At 56.0% G+C, this 22,006-nt stretch overlaps 1 protein-coding gene across 1 annotated transcript in view; it reads right to left on the bottom strand.

The window, feature by feature from the left end:
• Positions 1 to 5,115: 5,115 nt before the first annotated feature.
• Positions 5,116 to 22,006, bottom strand: part of LOC134370392 (integrin beta-2) — a 35,304-nt gene continuing 18,413 nt past the window's right edge. Inside the window, exons 5-16 of the mRNA XM_063087528.1 lie at positions 21,253 to 21,423; positions 20,062 to 20,303; positions 18,960 to 19,115; positions 17,474 to 17,569; positions 13,558 to 13,647; positions 12,590 to 12,730; positions 11,146 to 11,330; positions 8,881 to 9,125; positions 8,262 to 8,481; positions 7,685 to 7,887; positions 5,809 to 5,975; positions 5,116 to 5,515 (exon numbers count right to left, since the gene is read on the bottom strand). Of these exons, the coding sequence (XP_062943598.1) occupies positions 5,453 to 5,515; positions 5,809 to 5,975; positions 7,685 to 7,887; positions 8,262 to 8,481; positions 8,881 to 9,125; positions 11,146 to 11,330; positions 12,590 to 12,730; positions 13,558 to 13,647; positions 17,474 to 17,569; positions 18,960 to 19,115; positions 20,062 to 20,303; positions 21,253 to 21,423 (1,979 nt within the window). The 3' untranslated portion in view covers positions 5,116 to 5,452. The remainder of the gene's footprint in view (positions 5,516 to 5,808; positions 5,976 to 7,684; positions 7,888 to 8,261; positions 8,482 to 8,880; positions 9,126 to 11,145; positions 11,331 to 12,589; positions 12,731 to 13,557; positions 13,648 to 17,473; positions 17,570 to 18,959; positions 19,116 to 20,061; positions 20,304 to 21,252; positions 21,424 to 22,006) is intronic.

The raw sequence follows: 22,006 nt of genomic DNA, 5'->3' as shown, positions 1-22,006 counted from the left end.
GTCGTGAGCTAAGTAGTTGGAAAAAGATCCTAGGAGCCATTGGCAAGGTTGACATGCTTTATTCAGATGCAAGCTCAGCCCGCAGTGGATCAGAGCGGTTGTCTTTTATACTAGAGTCAGATAGCCACCTGGGCACACATGCACAGTCAGTGTATTTACATCAGACAGGCTGAATCATGCTCAGCTAGATATGAGGTGAGGGAGCCTGACCAGTCTGTCTCCATTTTCCTCATAGCAACTGTCCCTACTGTGCATCTTGGTGGAGGTCACTTCTGAGTGTCAGCCTGGGCCATCACCTGACTGGCTGGATCAGAACCAAGGCACACAAGATTGGTAGCTGATCTCTGCTGGACACCCTCCCTCTGAGTCAGGGCCTCTGATTATCTGGGAAGCCTTACCTGGGGTGACCTTCCCTTCATCCCCTTGCTGAGAGAGCATCACTACGCTGCTCATGCATAACCCCAGCAGCCTCTACTCACAGACCACACCTTTATGTTGACAATTAGATCTTCATTTTTTAGTTCATCTGGTGGTTCTCAAACTATAGCGTACATCAGAATCATGGGAGGAATCTTAAAACCCAGATTGCTAAGCTCACCTGCAGTGCCACTGATTCCGCAGGTCTGGGGCCAGGCCAATAATCTGCATCTGTAGCAAGTTCCCAGGAGGCTGTCCCTGCTGTCCAGACCAGTGGGTCTCACCCTGGCCACATAACACCATGGCCCAGGGAACACTGAAAACTAGCGATGCTATCCACCTCCACAGGGTGGGGGCGTCTACAGCTTCCCAGGCGCAGGCGGGGTTGAGGACCTCTGAGGTGGGAAGGTGTTGGGAAAATTAAGGTTTACAGTCTTGTTCAGGCTTCAGAGGCATTGCTAGGCCTCTGACCGAAGAATGACCCTGCATAGGCTATGTGCCAGACTCAGAAGCTGTGTGCAGGCCTCCGGGATAGGTGCTTGGTAACCATCTGATAAGAAGGAAAGTGAGTCCTGGAGCTTCTTGGACCTTGGGAACCTGGACAGTTCCCAGGGTTGAAGAACATCCCGAAGACTTGTGAGAAAAGATCCAAGCATTAATGAAATAACCACAGCTGCATGTTTGCATGCAGACTAATGGTATCAGTCTGCAGCTGAGTGATATAAGCAGGATTTCTCCAAACTGCTCTCTGAAGTCTCACCCGTGTAGGGGACGTACTGCCCGGGACAATCCCAGTTGGGATTTCACTGTTCACGGGGCTTTCCAGCACTGCTTGGATCTGGATGTAGGTGTTTCCCCAATTTGGTGATGTAAACACTGTTTGATTCTTTTTTCTCTTCTCTTTTTAACATGCCTGCACAATCTTGCTTTCTTTGCTTACTTGCTTATTGCTGTATCTTAGTAAATATCATAAACTGGCTTATTAGTGTGATGAGTGGTTTCTTTTAGCAATGAGCCGTTTGAACCTAAATGAAAGTAAAAACTTTCTGCAAAACAGAAGTGTCCCCAGTGTGGGCAGCGATGGAGCACCTGGCCACTTCTAGTTCCTCCCACCTGCCCAGGTGAAGGGTCCCAGGCCACATACAGTGAGTGGCCCTCACACAGTTAGAATTTTACAATAAAAGCAGTCGTCCCAAAGCAGATGCCTCCCACTTGTGCCCATTCCCAGTATGCAATGGCCCTGCTAGGGTGGCCAATGGTCCCAGTTTTCCCAGACTGAGGGGTTTCCCAGGGTAAGTGGCTTCTTGTGCTAACAGTGGGACATTCACCAACTGCGGTTGTGCTCAGCGGCCTGCTTGTGTCCTGAGCTCCCAGGTAGGACCAAGTGGAGCTCAGAACTGAATTCTGCTCAGGGCTGTGAGCTGCTTTGGCACAGCTCAGGGTTCTTTACACACATCCCTGAAAGTGGCCATTGTTCCCTCCCCTCTGAGCCCCACTCAAGGGAGGCAGAGGAGAGCTAAGTTTTGAGGACTCCAGGGATAGGGTGGTGGCCAGCTGGTCCCAACTGAGTGGTGGAGTTAGTAGCATCCTAAGACTAATCCAGGTCCTCTGGACGCTGTGACCAGACAAAGAAGAAACTGCTGAAAGGCACGAACAGCACACAAGGGAGGCTTGCTTAGAAATGGATGAAACAGAACCCACACAATGTTAGTTCACTGAAAGGTGCCACACTCTAAACACAAACACCAAGTTAGCTTAAATATGCTACCCTAATTAGGTCTCAAAGCCTGTCTTTAAAATAGGAAGGCAAGCTCTCTCTCACTCTTGTGAATCTTGTAACGTGATGCCCTGTGTCACTGTAGAGAGGCATCATCAGGAAGAAAGTCCTCACCAGATGCGCCCCGTGGACCATGGACTTCCCAGCCTAGAGAACAGCAGACACACGATGCATCAGACACCCGAGGAAAGAAACCACTCATCTCTGGGAGTCAGGGGAAGTCTCCCAGAAGATGACACTTGAACATGATTCTTGAGGAAATTCTGAACTCAAGCTAGCCAGGTTCTATAGCAGCTTGAAAACAAGATTGTTGTCAGTAATTTCTGCCAAGACATTGAGTCATTTACCTTCATCTGTCAGCAGTGAGAGGAGAAAAACCCTGCATCTTATATTATTATGTAATCAGTCAGAGCCAGATGGGAGCAACCAAGGTATCCTCATAGGAATGGATAAACTGTGGTACATCCGAAGAAACAAAGGGCAAATGAGGGTGCTGCTGAGGCTGGGAGGTGCTGCCAGCACTGGTTGACAGAGAGCCGACGTGCTCCAGCCAGAGGTATGGGGATAAGGGTGGGGTGGGCAGCAAGAGAGAAATCCAACCCTGTTTTGTAAGAAAGGGAAGTTTGTGCACCTGTGTTTGTGTAGACATTGCTGCATTGCAAAGGGGCTGGAGGTGCCCACCAAGGGGACCCCAGAGGAAGGAGAACAGTTTGGGGGAAGATACCAGGCTCCCCTTGGATGTGCTACTTCCACAGTGCCTGTGTGTAACAAGGGTTGGAGGCATCTGCAAGGGACTGGAGTCCAGAGAGTGGGGACTTGTGGCGTGCAGACCATGTGTGAGATACGCTCACCTGGGAGGGCACTGGTGAGAGAAAGGCTGAGACCAGGTACACTCAGAGTCACCAATGTTTACAGGGTGGGGAGATGAGGATAACCTGTGGCCCAACTTTGTCTGAAATGATTTGATTTTGTTCAATTGGTTTTTAACATTTCAGGTAGATAAAATAAAGTCTTATTCTTTTTTCAGATGTGGAAGGACTTGGCACCACTAATTGGACTGCAAGTTAACCTTTGCTTATTCTACTCCAAACATGCTTGTTTCCAAATAGGCTGTCTCAGTACCCTGGGATGCTACAACAAAATACCTTAGACTGTGTAACTTACAAACAACAGAAAGGTATTTCTCACAGCTCTAGAGGCTGGATCCAAGATCGAGAGACAGGCAGATGGGTGTCTGGTGAGGACCGGCTTCCTGGTTCATAGATGGCGCCTTCTCCCTGTGTCCTCACACAGTAAAGGGACAGGGGAGCTCTCTGTGGTCTTTTATAAGGACATGAATCCCAGTCAAGAGGTTCCATCCACCCTCATGTCTCATCACCTCCCGACGGCCCCACCTCCTAAAACCATCTCCCTAGGAGTGAAGATTTCAACATACGAATTTGGGGTGGGGGCACAAACATTCAGACCCTAGCATAGGGCGAGTCTCCAAAGTGGGGAATGAATGACACGTGTTTGCTGGCTGAAAGGTCTAAGCTGGGATGGGGGAGGTGGGGTGACACCAACCTTCTCCACACTCATGGCTGGGCAGAGGTAGAGGTGTGATGCCTGGGAAGAGGATTGCTGCCTTCAGTGGGATAGGCCGCTCAGGGCAGGAGGTGATGTCTCTGAGACTCACAAACAGGCTGCCGCTGTCAGAGCAGCTCTGAGCTGGACCAAGCGAGAGCCTCAGGTCAGCCACAGCAGGAAGAGCTTCCTCCCCACAGAGCGAGGTGGGCAGAAGTGACCAGCAGCAGTGCTAGCAATTGGAATTTAGTGGGTGAGGTACTCAGGTCTATTTCTTTAAATCTTGCTCTAAGTTACATGCCATGTGCTTGTTCTTGGCAGCACACACAGGTTTAATTGTGTCCTGGCCTGCATGCTTGTTTTGTGTAATCCCCATGAGAAACAGATCTATCCTCACTCTGTTTCATCCACACTGCCTGGCACATAGCAGTATGCCATAAGTAATTTTTGAATGAATGGATGTTGTTTAATTAATAGTTTTGCTTGAATTTAAACAAAGAATTGTTATTTTTTTTAAAAAAGGGAGGGCAAGTGTCTTCTGAAAATATGTTTACATACACAAATATAGACGCACAGAAAAGCAGCCACACTCACGTCTACTGGCCTGAGTCAATCTGTGTAATACAGACCTGAGACAAAAAGAACACCGTGGTGCAGAGCAGGTCAAACACTGCACACTGGGTACCCTGGGCCTCCCCACCCCAAAGGGCCCCCAGGCCCCGCTCATTCCAGGGCCTGCTTCAGCTGTTCTGATTGGTTGGCACACATACTGGCTAGTCCTGTGTAGGTTAGCATCACCCTCGGATACTGCCATATGCTGTAATTACACACGACTTTGGCTCATTCACTGATCACATGACATGGGATCAATGGCGACATACAGGTTGCCCCCCCAAAAATGAGAAAGATGCTTCTTTTAAAACTCTCCTCCTGGCTTGCATTCCACCCACCCTCCCATTCTCCCAGGAGCAGGCCTGCACCTGATGGGCAGGAGGAGACAGTGGCAGAGGAGAGAGAGAACCCGTTTCCCGGCTTGCTTTGGCCAGCGCAGCAGCAGCCCTCTTCTGTGCAGCTACCACCTGTTTCTGGGAAGCTGCCTAGGATTTGGGACAGAGAGCTGGGAGAGGGGATCTATATGCTTGAGCCAACAGGCAGGGAAGGAGAAAAGCAAACAGAAAGTGGCCTGTGGTCGGAAGTCCATCCATCTCCTCAGAGCAGCAGGCAGCAGGTGGGACAAGCCCACTCGCACTTAGCCCACCTTGCCCCTGGTGGAAGGGGAGGGGAGCAACCACAGAGCCCAGTTTCCATGGACAGCCTGTACGAAAGTTTATTTTATTTTTTTCTATACACAATTGGCTTACAGTATAATCAATGCAATGTAGTTTTGTACCCTGATTAGTTTAAATATAGATACATCTGTGCCACCTTTAATCCAACTCCTGTCCCAGCTTTCACACAGGGAAATGTGTATCTGCCTGTAGGACGTAAGCATTCCCTTCTCAAGTCTCTAGCGCAAGACTATATGGATGTCCCTCTTGATGAGTCCACGTGATCACCACGTGAAAGCACGGTGATTTTCTGGTTGATTGTGTTTATGTCAAGAGTGGTTAACCATGTCATGGTCGTATGGTGGAGAAGGTATGGTCCAGGGGTCCCATCTGGCCAGTCCTGACCGTCTGTCTTCCCCAAGTGCTCCTAACTCTCAGCAAACTTAGGGTTCATGACCGTCGTGGTGGCACTCTTGAAAAGGGGGTTATCCTGGTGGGAAATGCATACAAGGACTTGTTAGTGCAGAGAGATTCTCGGGAGCCCAATTTTTCTCCCTGAGGTCAATACAGAAGTATCACTTTGAGGAAGAGCCAGATTGGGGCGGCTTTCCCAGGGCTCTAGCCACGGTGACCATGCTGGTCCACAGCAGTGGACATGAGCTGTGGGGTGAGGTGGCCGGTGTGCAGCCACACACCAGCGTCCACAGCCTCCCGCAGTGAGAGGTTGCAAGGTACATGAGGCATGTGTCCCTCTGCCTGGGACCCCCAGGAACGGCCACTTACGTTGTTCCACTGGGACTTGAGCTTCTCCTTCTCGAAGCGCTTGTACTCCCGGAGGTCACTAAGGTGGGTCAGGGCCTTCCAGATGACCAGCAGGAGGACGCCAATCAGCACAATGCCTGCCACGGTACCCCCTACGATGGCGCCGATGTTGGGGCCCTTCACGCACTCTGAGGAGGAAGCACAGGCACCAGAGTGCTGGTCCCTCCCCGCCTCGCCTGGCTGGTGTGTGACCCCAGGTGCAGTCACCACACAATGCTCAGTAGGACAGAGGCTCCCACTGCCCAGGCTCATGGCGACGGGTTGATGAGAGAACCCAGCCTGGCCCCTGCTGGAAACAAGGACAGGCCCTGTGGCTGCGGATGAGACCCAAAGCACCTGGCAAAGCCCCTTGTTCACAAAGAAGGTGGGGCCCAGGTCACCGCCTAACCAGGGCAGAGGCTGGACGAGATACCAGCCTCCCAATTGGCGGTCACCACCTGCCAGGACAGCTAATTACCTGGTCCCCCAAACCCACAGATACTGCATTAATACTCAGAGCAGGAAATGGTTCCTGAGGAACCCCTCATGTCCCAGCAGAGTTGAGGAGCAAAAACTCACAAGGTCCCCGCTCACCCTGGTAATGGCGTCATGGGAGAGGCAGCTGCAGGATGAGCAGACAGAGTCCAGGGCCCACAGCAGTGGTGCTGGCCACCTCCTGAGCATGAAGGCTCTGGGCTGCAGTGGGCCGCGCCCCAGTCCCTGACCATGGCACAGTGGCACTAGTGCTCTGCACGAACCCGTTTGCCTGCCCCGCAGCACTGACTTTCTTGTGTGCCTTGTCCTGCATCCTGGCCTTTCCAGGGGGACTGTTGTGCTTGTGGGGTGAAGTAACTTGGCCAAGGCTGCCCCAAACCAGACATAAACCCACACCTCTCCATCAAAGTAACCCAGACAGGGCCATCGCCCTGGCGTGCCAGACTCTGCAGCCCCCAGCTGTGAATGAGCTGGGAGCTCTAGGCCCGTCCCCAGAGGGCCTGAGCCCCACCCGCCTTCCACGGTTTCCCAGGTCTCAGTCCTGCAAGGAGTCCTGGTGGGTCCTCCTGAATGGATTAATCCATTGATGGATTAATGGCTAATGGATGAATGGCTTATCATAGGAGTGGCACTAGTGGCTTTATAAGGAGAGGAGGTGCTCTTGCTCAGCCCTTGCCATGATGCACCCCTGGACTGTAGACTTCCTAGTCTCCAAAACTGTAAAAAATAAATTCTGTTTATAAATGGCCAGTTTCACATATTTGGTTATAACCAATGAAAAATGTACTAATACACACTCCCAGGACGCATGGGGCCTTGGCATGACCCCACCAACTGCCCCACCACACACCCTTCCAGTACCCCACTAGACACTCCCAGCCTTCCCCTCCTGGTGGCCTCTGACCTCTGGGACCACCCCTTTTCTTTGCCTCCTTGTGGCCCTGGCGCAGCCCCACCCCATGTCAGGCACTGATGCATAAATGATGCACCAGCAGCCATCCCTGGGGGTGGAACTGGGGGTGGGTGGTAGGGAAGGAGCAGAATGAACGGACAGACTCGCTAACAGCGACTGGGAGACAGCGGTGACTGGCTCCCCTCAGACCCTCCCGGCTGATCTGATCAGGTGGACTTCCGGATCCCCACAGGTGACCCTGATGCAGTCCTTGGGACCCGCGGATCCAAGCCTCTGTCCCTCGCTGTCAAGCGGGAACTAACACGGCCTGGCCGTGTGGACCTCCAGCAGTCCTGTCCCCCAGTGCTGTCTCCCAAGGAGGAGCCCCGAGGATGTCCCGGAGGCCCCCTGAGGTGGACGACAGACCCCTCCCCCGCAGCACCCTCCTCTGCGGAGACCCGGGGGCCTCACCTCGGCTCTCGTCCACGTGGATGTAGTAGCTGTCCTTCCCGTCCCGCTGCTGCAGGGTGTAGGTCATCCAGCAGCCCTCAGAGTCCCGCTCCTTGCACGTCCTGCCCCTCACAGGGCTGTCGCGCAGCTTCAAGGTCGCACACTCCGCGCTGCAGTTCTTCCCGAAGGGGCCCTTGTCGAATTTCAGGCACTCGGCGCAGGAGCTGCGAGGAGCCGGAGCCGCAGCCTGAGCTCGGGCGAGGCGCGGGGTGGGGCGTGCGGGAGAGGACGCGGGGGCGGGGACGGCGTGGGGGTCGCGTGGTGGCAGGAAGGTGCGCGGGGCCGCTGGGTTGGTAGGCCGGGGAGGGGGGATTTGGGGGGAGGCGCGCACCAGGTGGGGCCTCCCTCGGGGGCCTGGATGCGGTGGGGATGAGGCGAGGCTGGAGAGCAGCGCCGGTGGGCTCGGACCCCCGACCCGAGGGCTCCAGAGGACACGCAGGCCGGAGGCCCCCTCCCCCGCCCGGGCGCGCCGAGGGACCACGCGCGAGCAGTGGGTGTTGGCCGGGGACTCCCAGGTGAGCCGGGACGGGACACTTACATGTACCGGCCGCAGGGCGAGGGGCAGCCCGGGCACTCCGCGCACAAGGGCGGCTGGTAGCCCACGTCGCACTCGCACACGTTGCAGCGACACCGGCCGCGGCCGCTGCACTCGACGCGCCGCGCGTTCAGGCAGCCCTCGGTGGACCTCCAGCACTGGCACGCCGAGCCCTCGTAGTGCTCGCTGCAGTGGCACTTGCCACAGGAGCAGCGCCCCCTCTCTGGGGAACAGCGGGGCCACCAGAGACTCACCTACCTGCCGGGGCCGGGTCGCCACGAGCCCTGCGTATCCAGCCTTGCCCACCGCCCCGCTCCCTGCATGTCGCCCCCTCCTGCAGCCCGCGGGGCACCTCCCATAGGCGACCGGGCCTGAGCAAAGGCCACCGGGACCCCCCGCCAGGCCCTCCTGGCCCCCACCAGCGACATAGCTACGTCCTGGACGGTCTGGGCCTCCAGCTGCCCACTGTGACTAGGGGCCCCTGATCGGGTTGTGACCGCCGTTTCCGGGGGACCCACCCCATGAGGACGCCTGACCCTCACAGACAGTGAGGCGGCAGGGAGGAGGGTCGCCCCCGCCCTCGGTTGCACTGCCCTGCCCGGTCTGTCCCCGGGACGCTCACCCTTGCCGCCGCAGACCTGGCCGTCGAAGCGCTCGCAGTTGACGTTGTCACACTCGCAGTACTGCCCGAAGATCAGCTTGTCAGGCACGTCGCTGGCGTGGCACACGCACTGCCCGCAAATGCAGTCCCCCAGCCCGGAGCAGATGACGGAGTTGTTGTCCTTGCGGCAGCTGCCTTCCAGCTCCTGGCTGCTCCGGCCATGCGTCTGGCACTCACAGCTTTTCCCGGTGTAGCCAGCGTCGCACCTGAGGGCGGGAGGGGCTCCGTGGTCAGGTCCTTCCCCCGCGATGCGGGACAGCCACCCCTTCCTGCCGGGTCCCTCGCCTTGGTTGAAAACATCTACTGCTGCTCGCTGTGTTTTCTTTCCTGGAAGGTGCTCTGAATGCATGGTGTGAACTGAGTGTGGGCCGGTCCTGAGCATCCAGCCGGCAGAGAGCTGTGTCCCCTCCCCAGGACCTCCCCAGAGACAAAGCAGACTCTTGCCCTCAGCCCGTGAGTGGTAGCTCCACAGGCCCAGCAGGGAGCTGTGTTGTAAGCTCTGCTCATGGCCACTGCCTGCTCCCACCTGCCCCAGGGTCTCAAGTGGCTGGTGGGGACCAGGCATTGCCACCAAGCCACAGTTCCCTCCAACTCTTGTCTGCCGCTGCCTGCGTTTGTGCACTGACTGGGCAGGTTGGCAGAGGATGTGGGGACAAGGGGTTGAGTATGACACAGAAGACAGTAACCACGCCACCAGCATGCAGGCACCAAGGGCACTCCCAGGCATCCTCAGAGATGACCTGCGATGGGCTGTCCTGCCTCCCAGAGGAAGAGGTTGCGGGGCAGAGCGTTTGCGTGACCACTGCAGGGCATGTGCTGACCCACGGCCCGGGTGTTCCCAACTGTGTCATCCCCACAGTCCTGTTTGAGGCGCCCCAGGGCTGCACACTGGGACAACTGTAGGGGGGCACTGAGACAGAGCACAGGGACAGCCACAGAGAACACCACCATCACAGAGCTGCTGGGAGCCGTCAGCAGTGCGAGAAGGTGGCCGATCCAGCTGCTCTGGCCAGGCAGGCTGTGGCTCTGGGCTCCGCAGCAGGCGGGGCGAGGGCATGGGGAGATGGCTGTGCCCCAGGGCGGGCAGCCTGGCAGGGCACAGGGTGCGGGCTGGGGGTGGACATCACCAACAGTGCCCTGGTGTCCTGGGATGGGGCCATAAGGGTGAGGTCAGCTGCCTGGAGAAGTGAGCGCTCAGCAGGACTGTCCCATCTCTTACTTGGCCACCCCCTCCACACTTCTGCCTACTCTCCTGCAACCTCCATGTCTCTCTGAGCCTCAGTCTCCCCAATCTCTCAGATGCGGAGCAGTTGGTGGAGCTGTCCCAGCCGTTTAAGGGAACACAGTTGGGAGGGAGGCACCTGACCCTGGGTAAGTGGGTTAGGTCTTCACCGTTGCCACCATCACGTTTAGCAACAGTGCAACTGAAGGGGATCACAGGAATGTGAGGGCTGTGGGACCCCTGACAACCTCACCATGTGATGTCTGAGGGGCCAACGCCAGGAGAGGACCTTATAGTGGAGGGGGCGTGGGGACTGGAGGGAACAGCGATGGGAAAAGGATATTCCTAAGAGAAGGTGGGGCACATTCCTTTGTGGGTTCCTACTGGAGCGCCCCAGCCCACACTGTATAAATCTCACTGCCCGGCACATCCATGCCCGCCCTTCTGCCTGAGGTGGGGCACCCATGCCAACTGCACTCTGGGTCTGGGGTCTGTGCGTGCAGGTCCGAGGGATGGCCTACCGGGCCCAGGCTGCTGGGAGTGGTCATCTGTGCTGGGTGGTGGTCTGGCTGTGGAGCCAGCCTAATGGCCCTGGGTCACCAAGGTCAGACAGAGGCAGGCCCATAGGGGACAAGGAAGCCTGGGCAGAGCAAGTGACCTTTCCACGGCTACAGGCACACCCATGGGTACTCCTGGCACCCTGAGATGAATCTCCATTCTCTAGTTAAGGGTCCCCCTGCCTTGGACCACCAAGGCCAGAGAAATGGAGAGCCAGGTTGGCATTGCTGATGAATGCCCTGACTTGGGACCAAGAGCAGGTAGGGGCTTAGGGAGGGGCTCTGGGTTGGGGGTTAGTGCCGTGGCTGCCTGTACCTGCCTCACCTGAAGACACCTGTCCTGTGGGATGGGGGTGGGGTGCTGTGGCTGCCTGCCTCCGCCTCACCTGCAGAAACCTGCCTCATGGGGTGGAAGTGGGGTGCCTTGGCTGCCTGCACCTGCCTCACCTGCAGACACCACACTCCACTGAACCCTTGCCACGGCAGAAGCTGCGGGACTCCTGGTCCCGGCACCGGCACTCACACTGGGGAAGGACCCGCACAGTCACTGTGTCCGTGAAGCCCAGTGGCCGGATGACAAATGACTGCTCCTGGATGCACTCCGTGGCCGTGACCTTCACCTGGAAAGTGATCTGGGGGGGAAGGTGTGGGGGGCAGAGATCAGGTGGGAACCCTTGGGTGACTAGGGTCACGATCCTGCTCCCATTGTCCCCCCACCCATTGGCCTCTGCAGGGGCCCTGGGGGAGCAGATCAAAATGGGGCGGAGACAGAGAAAAGGGGAGGAGACCCGAAGCCCAGGGTCTGCGATGCAGGGCAGGACTCGGTGCAGCATGGCTGTGGGGCTCTGCCAGGTGCTCAACACTGGCCAGCACCGCGATCCCTGGGCAGCTCCTACTGTGGGAGCAGGAATGTGTTCAGAAGACCTTTTATATTTGGGCAGTAAGAGGGATTTTAAAGTGACTTTGTGGGGGACAATTTGTCTGTGTATTTTGTCTGTAAGTCCCATATACTATGATGCCAGACCCAACAGGAAGTCCTTGGTCCTGGACGTGGCACTATACCCTAATCCTGGGTGAAGGGTAAAAGTCACAGCCAGGGAGAAATCCACGCAGCCAAGCACATTTGGCCCCAGCGGAGCAGGTCCCTGCCGCACATGTGGTGCATGCAAAGCAGCGCCAGTGCTGGCTGCGGGGAGCACTGGGTTGTCACAGCCGAGCCACATCTAAAATAAATCTTAATGGATTTCTACCTGGTACCTTAAGATAGAGCAGAAACATCAGCAACATGCATGACCAGCAATCGGCAAAGTAGAATAAAATTGAATAGATTGCCATGTAGATCACTCAGTGTAAAGGGAATTCTTTGGTAAAAATTCACATGCAACATTTAGTAAGTAGCATGTTTGAAGGAATTCAAATGTCATGTTAAAAATGCAATGAGAGCAAGTATTTTTCTGAATATTCACAGCAAAAAAGAAAATTGAATCATTGAGTAATAAATTTAAACTTAAAATATTAGGGAAATAGCTTCATGCCTATTTCGGATCATCTGTGTGGTCCCTGTCTTAATGTTTTTGTGAAAAAACTAAAAGAAAAAAGGACAAAAATCAGGAAAACCAACCCAGATGTGTGGTGCGCCCTGCTCCATGTGTCCTACATCCTCCCCCAGGGGGCACTGTCACTGCTGGGTGGTCTGTCTACACTGGGTGCCTCCAGGAGCTCAGGGTGCTTCTGTTGTTGGAAAGTGTGACACTGCAGGCGCCCTTCCTGTGTCCTCTGCCAACATGGCCTCAGCGAGAGGACGTTAGAGGGAAGAACTGGCCACCAGGCATTCGTGAGCCTCGCTGGCCTGCGCACACCCTTCTCCAGGGTCGCCAGGGCTCAGGCTCACCGGGATGTTGATCTGCACGCCATCACAGTCCCCACGGGGCTGGCCCATGTGCCGCACTCCGTTGCTGCAGAAGGAGTCATAGGTGACTCTCAAGGTGTCGGGGAGGGTGCTGTGGTCCAGGAAGACCCTGGAGGAGAGTTTCTGTGGGGAGACGGGGCTTAGCTTGTTCCATGGTCCCCTGCCGGGCCAGCGTTGTGCACCCAGCTCTCTCTCTCATCACCCTTCCATCCCCAGCATCCCTTAGTGACATGCGTACACCAGGGGTGCAGGACGGTGGGTGGGCGGCCACTGTCCTTCCTCCAGACAGGCCAGCTGCAGGGCCAACACAGAGGACAGGGCATACGCCCCACGGGAATGGGGCTGGAACTGCTTCCCATCCCTGTCCCCAGTTCCCAGTGCAGGGTGGGAGCTGGGTAAATTGTTCAAGTGATGGGAGAGATGGAGACAGAGACAGAGAAAGACAGAGAGACAGAGACTTAGAGGGACGGGACAGAGACAGAAACAGAGTCAGATGGACAGAGAGATATAGAGAGAGACAAAGAGAGATACTACTCCCCAAAGGGAGTGGCCCTGGGTCCTCCTGCCAGGGGGAGGAGAGGGATAAGGGCTTCTCCTGGGCTTGCCCAGGATAGGTTGGGGGAGCTGATATGCAAGACACCCCACCTCAGGGTGTCTCTGTAGTGCCAAGTCCACCGTGGTGATTTCTGGGGCCTCTCCTACCCTGGGTGCATCCTCTATCCCAGCAGTCCATCCCCCCTTCTCCATGGAGACCAGCAGAGAAGAGCCCAGAATGAAGAGGGCCTGGAGTGTCCAGGTGGGGGCCTGGGGCAGCACGTGCCACGCCTTGTGGGCAGTGGCCAGGCCAGTGGGTCCAGAAGCCCTGAGGGTGGTCCCTGCAGGGGCTGCAGGAGGCTATGACTGCCCCTACCAGGCAGCCTCTCCTGGCTGGACAGCCAAGGGAGACTCACATTGTAGGCGTTCTTGATGAGCTGGACCACGTTGCTGGAATCCTCTGACAGCTGCCCGACGGCCGACTTGGGGATAATCTCAGTGAGTTTCTGTGGTGAGAAGACCCGGCATGGCTCAGCTGGAACCCGGTGCCATGGGAGGCTCCAAGAACACCAGGTTTATAGCACTCAGCAGATGTCGGCACCTGGGCTCCCCAGGTGGGGCGGGCTCACAGGGATGGCCGGGGCTGGACCCTATGGGGTGTCCAGCAAACCTGCCTCCCTTCCGCCCCCCAATCCCGCTGCAAGTCAACACAAAGGTAGTCTGCAGGGGAGAGCCCTGCCTGTCCTTGACATGATTTGTTTTTTACTTAACTACAAGAGCACATGGTCAGCGATGTGCTAGTGAATGTCTAACAATAGCTCTCGGAAGAAAAAGTCTGAGGTGTAACGTTTGCTTGTCTCTGCCGTATGAGTTCAAGATGGTGACATCACTGAGAGACGGTGTCTCACCCTGGGGCACCACAGTTGGAGACAGTCCCAAAGGCACAGATGGCAGCAGGATGTAGTAAAGCCACCAGGGCATGGCGAGTGCTGAGCATTCTAATGAGTTTATATTGTTTTATTTAGTGAAGCCTGTGTTACATGACACTGTGATGTGACGGTTGGCTCTGGCTGGCCAGTCCAGCTGGTCCAGCAGTGCCCCTGGTGGGCAGACTGGAGCACCCTGTGGCACAGATGGGCCTCGGCCGGCCTCTCCCACACCCGCCTTAGCACACTGCAGGGGTCACGCCGTGTTTCACGGAAGCTCCTACGAGAATCACTCATCTTCCAGGAGTGCAGAACTGATGGCGGGGCCACTTCCCTGCCCCACACCCCTCTATGACTCCCAAATGGAGTCCAGTCCCCTCCCCAGAGCTCACAAAGACTGTCACAGCCTGGCCACTACCCTCCTGGCCTCCACTGCCCACTCCTGAGGCACAGCAGGTGGCAGGGTTGGGATTTGTCTCCTGTCTCCAGCTTTCACCCTTGTCACACGCTGTCTCCTGCTACTAGTAGCAAAGTACTGGGACCTGCTACAACCCCATGAGGAGGGACCGATCATAGCCCAGTTACAGACGAGGACCCGGGGCTGCGCGTCCTGACCATGCAGCTGTCTTTCTGCCTGCTGCCTCAGCCACCAGCCCTGTGCTGAGCTGAACCACTGTCCTTGCAGCTTGGTCAGCTCCCGTGGCCCACTTGGGAGGGTCTCCTGGACACCTGCCCCTCCTCCTCCCCCTCCTGTCCCATAGGATCCTGTCCCTGCTCCAGAGCCAGAAAACTTGACAGCAGTAAGGGCTCTTCTCACCGGTGGCCCTGGCACATGGTGGGTGCTCAACAGATGTTTACAGAGTGGATGAACTTCTGCTTAGAGTGTGAGGCCACTCAGGAGCAGTGGTCCTCCAGCAGCCGGCTGTCAGTCATTTGAGGTAGTTTCAAGCTCATTCCTGTGATGTGAACCTGACACTCAATCCCTGTTCTTCAGTGTTTACTTACAAAAGCACTTGCCTTCTTAGCGCGTACTGTGTTTTTCTTCCCCAAACTCAGATCCACGCTCTCCTCTACACAGCAGCTGCATGCGTGGGTAAGGCTACAAGTGCCGTACAAAGCCACAGGCAGGAGGAGGAAGTCGGCCCAGGTTTTGTGTCTGTCCATTTTGATGAAGACAGTGGTGATAACGGCGAGGTGCAGGGTTTGAAGTCATGGCGGAGAAATGGTGGTCGCTACCAGATGGGGATGACTTAGACCTTTGGGGCAGCTGTTCACTCACTGAGTCCATTGGACAGGTGAGCTTAGGTATCCCCATGACGACCCCCAGTTGGGCCTCACTGCCCCTTTCATAGATGAGGAAACAGAACTCGTGTCAAGCAATGGGCCCAGGTCATCCAGTCGTAAATGACACAGCTGTGGCTTGAGGTTGTCCATCCAGGAACTCTGGGGACTCTGTAGAACCGGTCATCAGACTTTGTAAAGTGCAGTTATGAGCATCGTTTCCCTTGGCTTGGGCCTGCCAACGTCTTTGTCTTGTCTGGTTTCAGGACCCTGTGCTGTGCGGGCTGATGTGAGGGAAGGGCTCCTTCAGGGAGGGAGGAGCCATGTTTCCTTCCCTTTTAACAAATCCCTGTTGCACAGTAGAGGGTCGCTCAGCACACCAAAGCTGTCTACATCCTGCACATTCCACAGACAGGCTTGGCCCTGGGAGTGACCTCTGAGCCCAGGAACATCCTGCCTGACGGGCATGTCTTTGTTTACCTGGGGCTTGGGCCATGCCAGACAGCCCAACAATGTGATTTAGGGTAGGTTCTTGGACCATGCAGCATGAGCTCAACCTTTGGTGGGGCTGGAGACTGAGGTCAGCCACGCAGGTGGTCAGCTGTGTCTACGTGACAGACCCCAGTAAAAACCCTGGACACTAAGGCTGGGGTGGGCTTCCCTAGGTGGCAGTGCTCTGAGCATGATGTCACATGTTGTTGCTGGGAGAACTAGGCCCTGTCTATACCTTCATGGGGAGGGGATGGCCAGAAGCTTACTCCTGGTCTCTCTCCTGGACTCTGTCTGCCCTATGCACATTTTACCTGGGCTGATTTTAATTGGTAATAAACCATAACTGTGAGTTTAGTGACTTTTCTGAGTTCTGCAAGTCCTTATAGCAGATCATTGAAACTGAGCATGGTCTTAGGAACACTGACAACACCTGAGCATCTTGAATGAACAAACTCAGAGCCTGGAGACATCGTCCAAGCATGCAGCTGCTTTTCCAGCCAGGCCACATGCATGGCTCTAGAACCAGAAATACAGGATGATTGGCACCTGCCAGCACTCTACAAATAGCCTGTGCTTGCCTGGCTGCTACTGCTGGGACAGGATGATGCCCACAGGCAGAGGGAGCGAGGGGCTGCAGGGAGCCACCCTGACCATCAGAAACGTCTTCTCCCTGTCTAGTCCTGCAGCCACTTCACACTCTGACACTGCTGGATCTGATTGCTGCTCTCCTTGAAGATGTGTAGACAGAGGTGAGACCCTCTGGTCTGTGGGCTCAGGGGCTGAGGGCATCCTGACATCAAGGGTCAGACTCTGCCTTCCTTCCAGAGGACTTGGTTTCCACAACAGTAGAGTGGAGATGAGCTACCTGGACTCGAGAATTTGGGGAAACCAGGCCTGATTGTAACTGCATTTTCCAAACTTGAAGCACAGGGTACAGATAGGCAAGCTGCTTCCTTCCTCTGGGGGGATGGGCAGGGCTGTTTCAAAGCCAGAGCCGAGGCCCAGGCTGGTTGGTTTAGGTTTTGGCTCCTGCTAGCTGAGGCATTTATTGATGGTTTGTCCCCAGCCAACAAAAGGAAGAAGGACGTGTCCTTAGTGTGCCAAAGTAGTGGTTTCCCTGGGGAGGTGGCCACAGGGGGTCCAGGGGGGCTTCTGCCTATTGATGCAGAGGCTGGTTGTCTGATTTTGTGAAAATTATCAATCTCTACACTCAAGATCTGTGAACTTTCCTGCATGTGTCTTATACTTCATGAAAGCATTTACCTTCACACGTATGTGGGTATAAAACAAGGAAGTTCCCCTGAAATAAACAAGGAATTGGATATACTGATCCAAGAGACTTGCATGTCTAGCAAAAGCAGACTGTCACCACTGACACCAAAACACGTGCTGCTAATAGTGCCAGACTTCAAGGATGGGGAATTCCTTCTTATATCTACACATAAATGTTGTGTCACCCAAAAGGAAGCCCAGGCTCCTCGACCACGGAAAATGCTGGCCAGGGGCCAGGCCGGCTGCCCGCACGCCCCACAAATAGAAGCAGAGCTCGGACCTGTGGCAGTGCTGAGTTTTGTTACCTTTCCGCTGAGATAGTAGGTCCCACTTTGTCGATCAAGACCCTTGCCCCACTTACCTCGTAGGTTTTCACCATCCTCTCAGTCACTGCGAAGATGGGCTGGATGTTGCTTTCGGCCAGTTTGTGCGCCAGCTGGCCCACTGATGGGTAGTCCTGGAGAGAGGAGACGCTGGTCAGCGGCCCCTGAGGCCAGGGACAAGCCCTCCAGGTCATTAGCTGCTCCTGCCCACAAAGCAACTGCCCAGGGCCCTGCTGGCCTGGCAACGGTTGGGCTCAGCCCTTCCTGTGCTGCTGAGGTTGCGTGACATGAGAGGGTCATGTGGGAAAGAACTGATGCTAAAATACAGCGGAGAAAATACTGCATACTGTGAGGTGCTTCTAATTGACGCATTGACGATGAAATCCAGTGGCAAGTGAGCACTCCTGAACTTTCAAAGTCCATACCTGTGAGTGCCATTTTGAGGTGTCCATGCTGGGGAGATGCCTTGCATTTCTGTTGGGGCAGAATCTCCTGCCACAGTGGCACCTACTTTCATGAACCCTTGATTTTGGGCAGAGACTCATGTACATAACAGGTCACTCTTTTCCTGCCAAGTTCATGGACCCTGAATTCTACCCACCAACACCCCGAGTCTTTGGGCTGCTGGTGGAGGACCCTGAGTTGCACCATCTCTAAAATCCTTTGCAGCACTCAGAGTGTATGATTTCAGGACGCAAGAGCATCATGTCACAATGTCCAGGACACACCCTGTAGAAAGTGCTGGCCTTAGGCCTGTGGTTGCACGTGAGGAGCAGAGAATTCCTGCCCTCCCCGTAGTGCCACTGAAGTGCCTCCACTGGGGGAGGGAAACTTGCACACAGCAAGCTCATCCTAACTAACCCCAGGTGAGTTGTCAGCCCCTTCCCGCCTCTCTGTCCCTCCAGCTGCTTTTTCCTCAGCAGTTCCTGTGGCTCCTCTCCCAGCCCCAGCACTGGTGGCAGAACAGGGGCCCACACGGGAAAAGAGGGGACCACGGGGGCAGCACAGAGCCCCAGAGAGGAGATGGGTATTGGGGGTCTGGTGGGTGGGGACCCCAAGCACGTGGTGAGTGTCTAAGGAGGCCCAGCTGCAGTTGGGGGGGGGGCAGTTACTACATCTGACCCTGTTACAGACCCAGAGCAGGAGTGCCCCTGCCACCTGCCACCTGCTTGGGCCTGGGGGACGGGGCAGTGTGGATGGGAGACTGTCTGTAGGGTTCTGTCGTGTCCAACAGGGGTGAGGTGCCAGGCTCAGCCTGGCTGCCTACACCACCCCTCACCAGAGATCTGACACTGCCCTTAGGGCTTCTGGAAGTTTCTTCCTGAATGTGTTGTTTAGGTTGCAAGGAGGTGCCCCAGGCTCTGGCCAGGTGGCCCGTGGGTGAACCTGCCCTCCTGCTCTCCTCCCCTCCCGGCCGCAGGGCCATGAATGGCCTGGGCCATAGCTGCCTCCCCACTTCATGGGTTCCACCCCGTGTCCTGCCAGGGTGGCACCTCATGGGATGCCTGGGTGGGGGGCACTCACAAATTCATTGCTGCTTTTGTACATGTTGTCCTCCAGGTGGCAGCGGCCATCGTTGGGGGTCAAGATGGCACCCAACTTCCCGTCCCCGGCAAAGTGGAAGCCATCGTCCGTGGCAAACACCAGCAGCCGCGTGACGTTGCGCCAGCCGATTTCCTCCTGAGAAAACGATGGCTGGGTTACCTGCCTCAGTTTCCCCTGCTGGGCCCTCACAGAGCCAGTGGGTGGCCTCGAGGCTGGTGCCCGTGCCCCTTTCCTCCTGTGGTTTCTCAGCTGCAGGGACGGTGAGAGACAGGACCCCTCCAGGGCCAGCTTCTCGTCTCGGGTCCCCTGTCTAGCACAGATGCCAGCCCCAGGAGGAGCCTGAGAAGCCTCTGTTAAGAGGACAACTTCCAGCACCCTATAAATCTGCTAGGTGAGGGCACTGACTGTGTGTCTGGATCCACAAGGAGACGGATCCCCTGCAGCCCATCATTTCAGATCCTGAGGAAATGGTCCCGAAGAAGAAACACAGTTGTGGGAATGTCTACCACAGCCTGAGGCATTGCAGGTACAGAGGAGACAGGACCCGAGGGATACCATGCAGGGGAGTTTGGTGCATCATGGAACATTCCCTTGAAGGAGCATGTGCTGGTAACACGTGTGTCATAGGCTGTGACCTCACAGAGTGAGTCTAGCGGTGGCCACAGCGCACCAGCCTGCGGGAGGCTGGGGAGGAGGCTGCTGCGAGATGGCAGAGCCTGGCTGCGTCACTGTGACAGCCCTACTTCACATTCAGCCCACGGCAGACATGGGTGGGACACAGTGAGGGTGTGTGGGGGGCCACTCGGCCTGGAAGGAGCAGGGACGGCCAGGAGGGGGGCCACTCGCACCTGTTCAGGCTCCAGGGGATTTGCTGGTTACAAGTCCATGTTGAGATCTGTGGGGGATGTTCAGGGCCCCCTTGCCATCTTCCCTCCTGTCCTCCCTCACTCTCCTGGGGGCTGGGGACGACCCTCCCCAGCCCAGGCTGGCGGAGGGGGCCGGGCGGGCCGGGGCCCATGGCCCAGCCCTGACCGAGGCTCCCAGGTTGGGGCCCAGAGCCCCGAGCAGGACAGCGCCTCACCGGGCAGGCAGCGACTTGCATCATGGCATCCAGCCCACCCTCGGGTGCGTCCAGGTTTCCAGAAATCAGCTGCTTCCCGACCTCTGTCTGGAACAGTCTGGAGTCATCAGTCAGCTTCAGCACATGCCGGAAGGCAAACGGGGCCTGGCAATCCTTCTCCTTTTTGGGGCACGGGTTCCGCATCTTCTCAGGGTGCGTGTTGACGAAGGGCAGCACGGTCTTGTCCACGAAGGACCCGAAGCCTGAGGGGCACATGGGATGAGGCTGGGAGGAGAGCCTGGGGGAGCACGAGGGCAGAGCCTTGGTTTCCCTATCTCACAGCAGGGCGAGAGAAAGCAAGATAGTGCAAGTGGGAGTGTGTTAGCATATGTGTGCATGTGAGTGTTGTGTAAGAACATGTGCACAGGCGTGTGCTCATATGCGTGAGAGCCTGTGAGTGTGCTACCATGTACATGTGTGAGCAAGTGTGTGTTCAGGTATGCATGTCAGTGTGTCCATGTATGCACATGTGTGCTTTTATACATGCAAGCATGACTGTGTGTGCAAGCACACATGTGTGACCAGGCACGTGAACGTGTGCATGCGTGAAATCATGTACACGTGTGAGCATGAGTGTGTGTTGTGTGAACACATGTGTAATCTTGCACATGTGTGAGCACAACTGTGTGTGCACACATGCAAGTGTGTGAGCATGTGTTCATGTGTTCAAGCGTGCATGTGTGCATACAGTGTTTAGAGAATGGGGAGTGGCATTGGAAGGGGTGAGACGTCCCTTTGTCCCTTGCACACGTGTGTAACTGAGACTTGTACTTTCTCAATGCATCAGGGCTTGTCAGGTGCTGAGACCTTGCCTGGCCTGGCAGACTCAGTGTGGTAGTCGCTGTGGAGTCTGTATGCTTATGTGGGCTTTGTTTTTTAATAATTAGCACTGTAAGACTTTTGTCTTTTAAATATATCAAATAATAAAGAAAAGAAGAGGAAAACTGAGAGGAGGAGCTGGAGGGCTGGACGATGTCCACAAGTGACCAGCATGGCCCTGGCCCTGGGGACACTGTGTCTGGAGCCCTGGGGGCTGCTCTGTCTGGGGACATTGTGTCTGGCCTGTGAGGACCTGGTGCAGGTGTGGGCAGCAGGGTCCACGGGGCTTTGGGGAAGGACTGAGCCAGCTGGCTTTAGTGGCTGTGGCCTCACCAATGCGGCCCGACTCGGTGATCTCATTGAGGGCGCGGAGCAGGTCGCCACCCAGCTTCTTGACGTTGAGGAGGTCGTCGAGCATAGAGTAGGAGAGGTCCATCAGGTAGTACAGGTCGATGGGGTAGCCCTTGGCCCGCCGGAAGGTCACATTGAATGCAGCCGCCTGACCTGCCGCAGGACGGAAGAGAGTGAGCAGCCCACGACCCCATCTCCTCCTGACGTCCCTGTCATGAGGCCTGGCCCAGGAGGCCTGGATGAGGCACAGGATGCCCAGGTAGATTCAAACCTCAGATGAAGAGCATGACTTCCCAAATGCAGAAGATGCAAAAAACAGAAGGTGCCCATCTGTTGTGGGCTGGAGGCTCCTGTCCCTAAATTCATATTGACCGCAACGTGATGGGATTGGGAGGCGGGCCTTGGGAGGTGACTAGGTCGGGAGGGTCGAGGCCCGTAGGTGGGATTAGTGCCCTTATAAAAGGAACCTGGGCCCAGAGAGCTGCTCGCCTTCTTTCCGCCACGTGAGGACCCAGCGGAAGGCAGCTGAGGAAGGTCCTCACCAGAACCCGGCAGTGAAGCACCTGATAACCGACTTCCAGACTCTAGCACCGAGCAGTCAACATGCGTCATTGCAGACCCCTGTCTGCTGTACTCTGTGACAGCAGCCCAAGCGGAGCCACCATGAAATATTTGGGACATGCTATACTAAAAACTGCTCATCGTTTATCTGAAACTCAAATCTAGCTGGGCACCT

This window comes from Cynocephalus volans, chromosome 1 (genome assembly GCF_027409185.1).
Source record: "Cynocephalus volans isolate mCynVol1 chromosome 1, mCynVol1.pri, whole genome shotgun sequence".
NCBI lineage: Eukaryota > Metazoa > Chordata > Mammalia > Dermoptera > Cynocephalidae > Cynocephalus > Cynocephalus volans.
Note: the sequence above shows the minus strand (reverse complement) of the source record. Positions and strands in the feature narration are given on the sequence as shown.